The 11,121-nt window shown below is 37.2% G+C and overlaps 1 protein-coding gene across 1 annotated transcript; it reads left to right on the top strand.

Moving 5' to 3' along the window:
- The first annotated feature begins 534 nt into the window (after positions 1-534).
- Positions 535-9,120, top strand: tsr2 (TSR2 ribosome maturation factor). Its single transcript, XM_039775040.1, has 5 exons — positions 535-641; positions 1,888-1,978; positions 2,424-2,515; positions 8,038-8,214; positions 8,490-9,120. Exons 1-5 carry the CDS (start codon positions 561-563, stop codon positions 8,625-8,627), a joined length of 579 nt encoding a protein of 192 aa, XP_039630974.1. The 5' UTR covers positions 535-560; the 3' UTR covers positions 8,628-9,120.
- Positions 9,121-11,121: the final 2,001 nt, after the last annotated feature.

Below are 11,121 nucleotides of genomic sequence, written 5' to 3'. Positions count from 1 at the left end.
TCTTAAAACTATTGTTTTAGAGTCTTGGGAAATAAATCTGTAGAGTGATGGCAACAGTTGAAACTTTGTAAACAGGGGATGGCTGCTGTCTGACAGAATTGAGTTGCTGTTATTCCTGAACTACTTATGACACAGCTCATTGAGACTGGATTGGTGTAAACCAAACATTTTTCTACTAATTTTGATGTGTTTTTTTGAGATAGTTTTTCTTTTAATAGTGAGATTTGTATGCCAACACATAGGATCAAATGTAACAATAAAAGAGTTGAAATATAATTCTGTCCACTTTAAAATAAATTAGTTGCCTTAGAAGGAACAGACACTGGTACTCCTTCTTAATGATTTGATCTACGCTCAGATCAAGTAAGGATCAGATTGTTGCCAACGATTGCCTTAACTATTTACAGTTCTTCACTTTCGCCACAGTATTGTCTTTCCAGGGGGTTGCTGAGCAAAGGACTGTGCGAACTGTTCATGTATTGATTGCTCTGTCTGGAGCGCTCGATCTGTCGGCAATCTTCGTATCACCTGCTTTACGTCAACGACTGCCCTCATCCAAAATGGCGGCGCGCAATGTGGAGGCACGTGAGCTGTTTGGGAATGCTGTCCGTGCTGTTCTGGAGACGTGGCCCGTTTTAAAGGTGAAAACGCACAAAGAAGTGTTTTGATCCGTGTATATTGCAAGGGTAAATGTGATCCAGTGTATGTATTGTGTGCTATTAGGTTGTCGACCGGTCATTTTAACGTTGGAAACAGTGTGCCATGATGTGTTGGATTAACAATGATAAAAGTCTTGATAGAAACAATACAAAAGAAAGCAGGGCGACAGCATTCTAAACGAATCTGAAAGCGATAGTTTGGAACCGATAAAGCATTTTATTTTCTAATGCAAAACTGGAAGAGACGCGCTTTCCAAGATACGCTATACATGCAGCTGCCTGCTTTGGGATAAAGTGTCTGACATCGCCAGTACAGCGTTTATAAACCAAGATAAGTAATAAGCTATAGTTCTGCGTGCAGTTCTCTGCTGCTATTCTGCTGTAGCATGCATTGAAGATTTGGGTTAAATAACAGACTGAAAGGACTAACCTCAGACTCCTGCAGTTGGTAAAGTGTCACTGAAACAGAATGAAGAGTGCAGTAGGTACTTCAGAGGGCGTCTCTGGCTGTTGACTTTTCCCACACTGACAGCCTATGATTTACGTACTGTCTTTAAATCTTTGTTAGATTCAGTAAAAACGTTACAGTTACGTTATCAGTCTTGAAATGTAGCGTTGCTCATATTTATTAATTAATCTATCGATCCATCAATCCGTTTTTCCAATGCGTTCCTTCATTCAGAACCGTGGAATCCGGTGCCCATGCAAAGGGCGTATAATGCCATTATAGGATACAGACACGGCACATAATCCACAGTCACTCATTCTGGATCAGTTTTTTGTCCCTAAAATTATACGATGGTCTGATCAGTGAAAATCTTTAGTCCATTTTTATATTCACGTTATGTATTGTGTATTTCTGCACATTCGGGCAGGTGAAAGCTACAAGTAACAGGTCAACAGTTTGGTGTAGACACTCAATCTAGATTTGGTTGTTTCCTGGCACACAATGCTGTGAAGGTTTGTTTTGGCTACTGCATTTCTAAACCAGATTAGGCAGAGTTGAAAATAGGTTGAAGGGTGAATAAGTATTTTCTTTTCCCATGTAATTATTTTTTGTTCAGTACCTTATAGTGGCCTGTCCTTTGCGGTATCAGTCACTGCTTAGTACTTCATTCTTTTCAGTCTTCACAGATACTGTAGTGACAGATACAGTTGTTACCATTCAAAGCAGTAGTCATGTATTTGTCAAGTCAAATGTATATTTTGCTGGGTTTTTTTCTCTCAGATTGCAGTGGAAAATGGCTTTGGTGGTGTCTACAGCCAACAGAAAGCTGACTGGATGGTTGGAGCTGTGCAGCAGTATTTCTTTGATAATGGTGAGTAAATACACAGGTATTCAAAAGTTTGGAATTAACCAGAAATTTTCATGTTTTTGAGAGAAACTGATACTTTTTTTAATCAAAGTACCATTACTGAATTAAAAATATAGCCAAGACAATAGTAATGTTACATAAGGCCATTACTGTTTGAAATAATTCTGTTATAATTATTTTTGAAAAAAAAAAAAAGAAGTAATATCAGGAATGACTGATAAGGCAAGATGAGAGTGCTAAAGAGACGCAGAATTAAATACTTGTTTCATTAACATCAGGATTGGCTTATAATATGGAGACACTTTGGAGCGGTGAAGGTTACCTCATACACCAGCTCTGTCTCTTGAAATCTTTCTTAACCAGTCAGTCAAATTAGTTTAAAATAAGTTTTCACCAGAAAATGTAGTCAGTAAATTGTACTTTTTACTGCTTTTGGGTCTCTTTTTAGCGGACCTCCAGCAATATGAAGTGGAAGACTTCCTAGCTGAGCTTCTGAATAATGAATTTGACACGGTTGTGGAAGATGACAGCTTGCCACAGGTATTGAGATTCTGCGATGTTTCAGAGTATATCCATATTCCAGGATTACGCAAATTATTACTATAAAGAATACGTTTGACATCAGAATTTTGCTAAAGCATTCAGCAAATGGTGCATGCTAATAAAAACTGGAATATTCATCAGAATGGGCCTTTTGTGTTTTGCCAAGGAACAGTTTAAAGGGTATACATGTTGAACTCTTCCACATTTTAAATACCTTCTCAATTAATAAAATCATAATTTATGTGTATTCCTAGTATAACGTAATTTTTTTTTTCTCAGTAATGCTTAATTTGTTGCTAAAGTGACCTCTGTTGGACTGTAAATTGCTCCTTAAATTGTTCAGTTACTCTGATTTGCTGTCTGAATATTATTATTGAAACTTGGGTTATAACTTGCGATGCTGTACAATCCAGCTACCCATCATATCTTTCACTCCTTGTTCCACGTAAACATATTAGGGTTGTTTTTTTTTTTTTTTTAGTGTTTTTTTCTTTTTTTGCAAAGACAAAAAGTTATTTTGGTGATTTATTTTGATACTGGATTCTTTTGTATTCCATGTAACTTTCAATTATATGTGGCGTGCTACTCTTGATAAAAGCCACTAAATTAAATGAAAACTGACTATATTATGTACTGTGTATTTTAAGGATTAGATGTATAATAATCTTTCATCTAGCATGTTTTTGTTGTTGCTTATTTTATTTTGTCAAAACCACAAAGCAGATAAGACACTAGTTCAGTTGTGGTCAGTGTTACTGGCACCCTTGCATTTTTGGTATATCTTGTACAGCATCCCTGGAAAAAAGTGAAACAACTTTATGTTCATTGTGTACTGTTCAGCATTAAACAATCACGCTGTAACAATTAAGAAGGGAAATGCGTGTTATAAAACCTGAAAAGTTGCTATGATACAATTAGTGCCTCCCTTTGATCGTTTCAAATCAATTTGATTGGATGAACTAAATTCTCATTACAGTAGAAGTAGACTTCCCTTCAGTAAATTACCTCTGTTCATGTGGTTAACCAATGAATGTTGGCTTTAATGCATTAAAAAACTCGCTTTCACTTCCTGTACCTTTATTGACGGTGATACAACAACAACAACAACATTTATTTATATAGCACATTTTCATACAAACAGTAGCTCAAAGTGCTTTACATATTAAAGAATAGAAAAATGAAAGACACAATTATAAAACAAAATAAATCAACATTAACATCGAATAAGAGTAAGGTTCAATGGCCAGGGGACAGAAAAACAAAAACTCCAGACGGCTGGAGAAAAAATAAAATCTGTAGGGATTCCAGACCATGAGACTGCCCAGTCCCCTCTGATGAACATAAAAGTACTGTCAGATATCATCAGAAAAACTTAATCACCAAAGCTAAAAATGCAAAAGGGTACAAGACCATCTCCAGTGATCCTGATATTCCTGTGGCCATGGTTTGCTATGTTATCTATTAATTTGCTGCCCCCCGAGTTGTCATCAATTTCCCAGAACATGGTAAGAAGTAGAAAACTGATTAAATAAGTCTTCAAAGATTGATGAGGAACTCTTGACAAAACACAATGTAAAACATCCAGAGAGCTTAAAGCTGATCTGGAGCGATGGTTTCCATCTGTACCATATGCCACACATAAAAATGAGATGGGCCTTTTTGCTAAAGGCCAAGTACGACCCCACTGTTGAAAGACAAAACATAAAAAGGCACAGTCATCTGTACCAAAACATCAAAATCCTTTTTGGAAAATATTCTGTGGAATGATAAAACCGAAGTAGAAGTCTTGGACAGTGCTGACAAGTGACTTGTTTACAGGCAATTAAATTAACCATGTAAACCAAAGGACACCCTACCTACAGCTAAATATTGTTCTTTTATGTTGTTGGGTATTCGATTTATTAAAGAAATGATGAAATCAGAGGATAGCCAGAGCATGGTATATACAACACAGTGTTCAAAAAGTGGGTCAACAATCATATGTTCTCCAGCAGGGCAGTGACCCAAAACACACATTCAAAAGAATAAAAGAATAGTTGAAACAGGGAATAAAACTGCTCAGCAAGGAGTCCTTATCTCAAGTCTGATTGAAAACCTAAAAGAAATCCTGAAAACATTCAATAGCTAAAACAAATTTCAATTGAGTAGTGGGAATAACTACCAACAGAAAGGTGCAAGAAGCTTGTAAATGGCTTCAAGCATTTTTGGAGGTTATTTGCTAAAGGTTGTACAACCAGGTGTTGGAGCCATTACTATATGCTATTCAATCAGTCTGTTGGCAGAGAAAGATTTATGTTTGCACACATGCCATTAATCTCCGTTTAATTATAGGGAGTATAGAAGTCCAGTGAAGGTCTGTCTTTTTTCGTATTTTTGCTGTTATGCTGCAGTAGTTATTAGAACACAAAGCATCCCAGCAGCTCAGTAGCCTGGACAATCGCTTCCTGTCTTATCCCCAAACTAACCGCCCCAGGTAATCTTTTGGCAAGAAGTGTTTCCCAAAGACTGGAAATAAGAGTTAATAACAGAAGGAAACCTTTTGTGAGGGTAGTAAGTTGTTTTTCAAGCCAGAGGATTTAACCATCATCACATCTGGAAAAGACTTGCAAAGAGTTATTCCCCAAAATTCTGTTATTTTTTCAGAACCACTACTCTTTAAGACAAAACAACTCCTGTGTGAAAACCAGAGTATTGAAATCAAGATTGTCTAACCATACTTGTTCACTTATCAAATCCATATCTTGGGGAAGCAGTGCTTCCTGTACTGTAATTGATTAGCAAGTCCTTGTTAGACTAGTTAAGAAGGAGCCCCCTAGTAACTCATTGCCTACCCATAGCAGCTTCTGAAATGGTGATGTACAGCACTTAGAATATAAACAAAAAATGTCATCTTTCTCAAACAAAGAAATGAAATTCAAACTTGTGTATAAAAACAAACCTCAAAAATTAAACTTCCAAATTATAACAATTTGGTGAACCACAAAAAATCTTTAAGCCTGCCAAAACAGGTTTTTGTATTTTTAACATTTTTATAGTTGGAGTGTAGTTAGGGTCAGGATAGCATCAGATTACCTCTGACAGAAGTGTACCAGGCATGGCTCGCTGGGATAAGACTTAGAAAAATCCTAAAGAATTATGTATCTGTTGTCTTTGTTAGCCTGACACATGTGTCTGGAGACATCCATGAGAAGATTTTGCTTAAGCCTGGATGGGGAGTGATGGTGCTTTTGTTAACTGACAGAAAGCAAGTTTCAGATTACAATGAACTGTCTACAGTCGAAAAGTCTACTCAAAAAAATGAAGCATATTGTATAAGATCAGCCTGGACACAGACAGACACGGACTCAAAATGTCCAAAATAACACACGTTTTATTCTTACAAATGTCCCACACAAACACAGTGCTCTAATCGACACCATCTGCCACCTCCACTCCTCACTAGCAACCTCGTCCTCTGCCACCCGACTCTGGCTCCTAAATGGAGTGAGGCGACCTCCTTTATAGTGCACCCGGAAGTGCTCCAGGTGTGTCTTGATTAACCTTTGGCAGCACTTTCGGGTGTGGCGGAAGTGCTGCATGCCCAGACTCTGGAGCTGTCCAGGTACCCGCTGGTGATGGCCACAGACCCCCAGCGGGCTGAGCATCTGAGCTCCAAATCCGTGGCCCTGATGTAAACCAAGGGAGCTGCCCTCTCATGTTCTGGGGGAGGTACTCCTGGTAGTATGCCATTCTCCCGGTCTTCTCTTATAAAGGGTGTCCCATCCGGGCAGGATCCCCGGCTGTCCATCACAGTATAAATGTAGCATGTACGGAGAGCACATTGCACATGTTAAAAGTAAATATAACCAGTTGCAAGGGAAAAACCTTTCTGTAACTCTGCATTATATATTGGCATTTGAAGGCGTCGGTGGACTAGTGGTAAAAATGAACAATGCCTTGTCGCAGACGCTATGTCTACTTTCAGTTTTTAGGAGAACAGAGTAGGAGTCAATGTAAAGTTGAAAGAATTCCTAGCTACTTCAAGAAAATATAGAACTTTATTTGTCCTCAGAGGGAAATGTGGCTTTTTACAGAAGCTCTTTAAATATATGCATAAGTAGATAAATAATTCTATATATACCTGTATATACACACATCAGAATGGCTAAAAAGGAAGACGAAAAGAAACAAAAGAAAACCTCTGACTTGGCAACCATAGTCACAATGAGGCGTTATGCAGGCATATTGCTGTTGAATAAATGTGAATTGTAAGATATGCATTCAAAGTAAATGATGTGTCACATCCCATCAAAAGCAAATGAAAAGACCTGCTGTTAGAACCATGGATGCGACTACAGCACATCCACCTTCTGACTGCACATCTAAACTAGCCAGAATAACTAAAGTAAGTTAACATTATTGTCTAATTGGAAATGCAAGCATGCCATGCTAGAATATAGCCACAGAGTATTAACATGTAGAATATACATAAATCACAATGGTTATCTACATTATATTTGCTGTTGTTATGCCCTTCAGTGATGCAATAGTCAAAATGACAGAAAGATATTCTAGCAGAGAGAGGCACTTCTCAAACACGTAGAGCCAAGTAGCTGTAGTGGTCTATGTGTGCGTCGCTCTGTTTTCTACTTTATGCTACAGGGTTCCTTAATTCATAACAGCAATTTTAACTTTCAGCTTTTTTACCATCATGTTTTTGTTCAGTTTCCTTTTTTCCTCTCCCTGAAACGCCGGCAGTTTAGAGTGCATAGATCTAAAGAATTGGGGGTAGGCGTTTTAGGAAGAAGCCCTGTGGTTGTAACCTTTGCAGCGGTGGATATCTCCACTGTTCACTACCAACTTTTTTTCGACTTTTCCCCAGATGTGCATTTTCGTTTGAGAAGCTGCTGCTGCTGGATAAATGCCTTCACAGTTGAATCCTGAAACTGGTAGCTCTTAGCTGAGTAATATACAGGGAAAGAGATATCTATCTTTCACATTGCTGATTAAGTGTGCACCACCCCTGTTTTTGAATATATCCATTTAATGTGCATGCTAGGAAGTGTAAGTTTCCTATTGATTAATGTCACTTCCTGTTGTGCTAAATTGTAATGCTTGCTCAGCATTATTAGAAAGCTGTGAAACTGTCATTTGATAAGTATATGTAAGTTTTATTTGTTTTTGCTAAAAAAAATAATTGGCTGCATTTTTGCTTGTTTTTATTTATGTATCAGTTTAAAAATTCCATGTATATACATTTTTAGATCACAACAAAAATCTGTAGGCATATTTACATTTACAATTAAAGAGCTGGGAGTTTTTACTTCATCAGATAGATGGAAGTGTTTCTTACATAATGTGTTCAGTAAGTGTAATACACACTTGTTTTTTTGTTATGCTAGTACTATGAAAACATTTAAACACAAAAATTTAATTTTGATGTATGTTGTTTAATTAACATTCTAATTCTTCAGAGTATATCCAGGTAACATTTATCCACAAGGTCTGTATGTGGTTTTTATTGTTCATCTTTCATTTAGGTAGCATTGCAGATATGCAAGTTGTTCAGTAGCTGCTCTCAGGGGCATCTTATAGAAGTTCAAGCTAAAATTGATGAACTGATTCAGAAGAAAATAACTACCAAGGTGAATGTTGTGGCAGCAAAAGGTTTGGATGAGGAGGAAGAAGAAAGCAGTGAGGAGGATGAAGTTGGAGAGGTAAGAGTATTCTTTAATTTGTTTGTTTTTTCTGGACACAGAAATTCCTAGCATCTGGTAATGTTGTGTAAGTGGTCAGTTATATAAGGCGATCTTCAGGCTCACTGGTTAAAGTCTGATTCTCCTAGCTAGCACTCAGTAACATCATTTTACTGCATTTAGCCTGAGGACCCTCCAACAATTCCAACTCTCCAGTCTTGGCTAAATGTTTTTGTTTCCTCAAAAGCTTACACCTTGTTAAGACTTATTTTCTTTCTTCTTGTGACTTTATATAGGCCATGGATTGTGAGGCAGCTTGTTCCTCCACTATGACAAGCAGTGGCAGGCAAACTAGCCTGCCACCTTCAGAAGACAAGAGTGATCAGGTGGCAGAAGATGATGGTTGGACTGTGGTTCGCCATAAAAAGAGATGATTTCCAAGATGTCTGATTTTATGATACCAGTGCAAGTTATTGTGTTTTCAAAATGAACTGGGATCACTGGATAGGAGCCAGGTGTGACTGCTCAAAGTGGATTTAAGAAAGAGCCTGTAATTGTGGACCGTAGGACTTGAGTCTGTTTAAGGAATCATGGTTTCGACTCACTGTATCATGTCTGGTATAAGTTTTCTAGCATATGAATAAGGGCATCCAGATTTGGTCATTTATTCTCTAGCAGAGAACCACAGTATTCAAATGCAGTAGCAGGTTCAGACTATATTTTTTACATTTAAAAATTAAATCTATGGTAAACTCCAGGGAAGAAATTGCCTTTACTGTTGTTTGTCAGTTTTTGTCTATCTTGTCTGTTTACTGTATGTCTTATGTGTGTATAAATTACCTGAATCAGCAGTGCCCTTTACTTGCTTTATGTTTTATTTTCCATGTATCTTCTTACTGAAGGTCTATTGAATAATATTATGTATAAGTAGTGTGTGTGTGTGTGTGTGTACTGTATATACATATGTATTTATATATAGCCATCCATCCATTTCCAGAATCGCTTATCCTGGGCAGGGTCATGGGGAAGCTGGAGCCTATACATGATATCTCCTAAATTTGTTATATTTTCACCAAGGGAAAGGGTAGTGTTGGCTCTAAAGAAATCATTCTGCATTTTCTAGCATCCTTCTTTGTGCACTTGGTCATTATGGTGCAAAGGTTGTCTCATTCAAAAAAGTATATCTGTTGTACTAAAAGTCAAATTTTGGGATTTTGGGCAGTTTCTTTTTATGTGGAAGTCACTTTTTACAACAACATTTATTTATATAGCACATTTTCAAACAAATAATGTAGCTCAAGGTGCTTTACATGATGAAGAAAGAGAAAAAAGTAAGAATTAAAATAAGACAAAACTCATTAACATAGAATAAAAGTAAAGTCCGATAGCCTGGGAGGGCAGAAAAAACAAAAAAAACTCCAGACGGCTGGAGAAAAAATAAATCTGCAGGGGTTCCAGACCATGAGACCGCCCAGTCCCCTCTGGGCATTCTACCTAACATAAATGATCTGTCCACATTGTATTTAGGGTTCTTATGGAAGGACTTGATCATGTGGACTTCTGGCTTTTAATCCATCAATGTAGGACATCACGGTGTTTTGATTAGGTGGTGGTGGCGCAGGTCGCCACCACAGAAAACCGGGAAAAGAAACAGAAGAGAGAGTAGGGGTTAGCACGGATTTAAGAGCCACCATGAATAGTTATGATAATTAATTGAATATACAGAGCATCAGGATTAAACTAAAATGAAGTTATGAGAAAGCCATGTTAAAGTAATGTGTTTTTAGCAGTTTTTTTAAAATGCTCCACTGTATTAGCCTGTATTGGCAGGCTATTCCAGATTTTAGGTGCATAGCAGCAGAAGGCCGCCTCACCACTTTTAAGTTTAGCTCTTGGAATTCTAAGGAGACACTCATTTGAGGATCTGAGGTTACGATTTGGAATATAAGGTGCCAGACATTCCGATATATAAGATGGGGCGAGATTATTTAAGGCTTTATAAACCATAAGCAGAATTTTAAAGTCAATCCTGAATGACACAGGTAACCAGTGTAGTGACATCAAAACTGGAGAAATGTGTTCAGATTTTCTTTTCCTAGTTAGGATTCTAGCAGCTGCATTCTGCACTCGTTGCAAGTGATTTATGTCTTTCTTGGGTATTCCTGAGAGGAGTGCGTCACAGTAGTCTAGTCAACTGAAAAAAAAAGCGTCAACTAATTTCTCAGCATCTTTCAGTGATATAAGAGGTCTAACTTTTGCTATATTTCTTAAGTGAAAAGATGCTGTCCTAGTGGTCTGGTTAATATGTGATTTAAAATTCAGGTTATAGTTAATAGTTACCCCTAAATTTTAAAGCAAGTACAATTATATAGTGCTTTATAAAGGAAAGTAGATTATAGTTGTTTTTAAAAATAATGTCTCTTAAGTAAAACAAGAATGGGAAATATCCAGAAAAGGGAATTATGGAATGAAGTAAAATAAAATATAAAGCAAAGTATAAGATGATGGAATATGTAGTACAAATATGTCATTTTCACAGTCTCCGTTTTTATTGATAAAAGCTGTTTAGTTTTTAGCTTTTTGTAACACCTTCCTCTAGACAGTATTAGAGAAGTCAGTTTGCGCCTTGGCTAATTGGAGCAAACTGTGGTGCAGGCTTTGTTATGTTTGCTTTTAGAGTAAATGTGCAATTATGCTCTTATTTCCTTCAAATAGAACCAAACTCCTCTGGGTAATTGTTCTGCGGTGTATAATTTTATTATTGTACCTCTTTCTTGACTATGTCCTCAGTGTTTTGGATTCAAATCAGGTCATAATGCAGTAGATCATAAGTTAAAGGAATCTGAAGAAACTGTTTCCCCCAGGTACTCTATTAGTGTTGCACATGATATGGCTGTTTCTGTGTCCCTTGAATTCCACATAGATTTC

The sequence above is a fragment of the Polypterus senegalus genome, chromosome 13 (assembly GCF_016835505.1).
Source record: "Polypterus senegalus isolate Bchr_013 chromosome 13, ASM1683550v1, whole genome shotgun sequence".
In the NCBI taxonomy this organism is placed as follows: Eukaryota; Metazoa; Chordata; class Cladistia; order Polypteriformes; family Polypteridae; genus Polypterus; species Polypterus senegalus.
This window is presented reverse-complemented; position numbering and strand designations above follow the sequence as displayed.

Excerpts from the sequence above, each read along its gene's own strand:
- tsr2 (XM_039775040.1), top strand. The coding sequence starts at position 561 with ATGGCGGCGCGCAATGTGGAGGCACGTGAGCTGTTTGGGAATGCTGTC. Across the intron at positions 642-1,887 it reads AGACGTGGCCCGTTTTAAAG|ATTGCAGTGGAAAATGGCTT; the intron begins GTGAAAACGCAC and ends TTTTTCTCTCAG. Across the intron at positions 2,516-8,037 it reads AAGATGACAGCTTGCCACAG|GTAGCATTGCAGATATGCAA; the intron begins GTATTGAGATTC and ends TCTTTCATTTAG.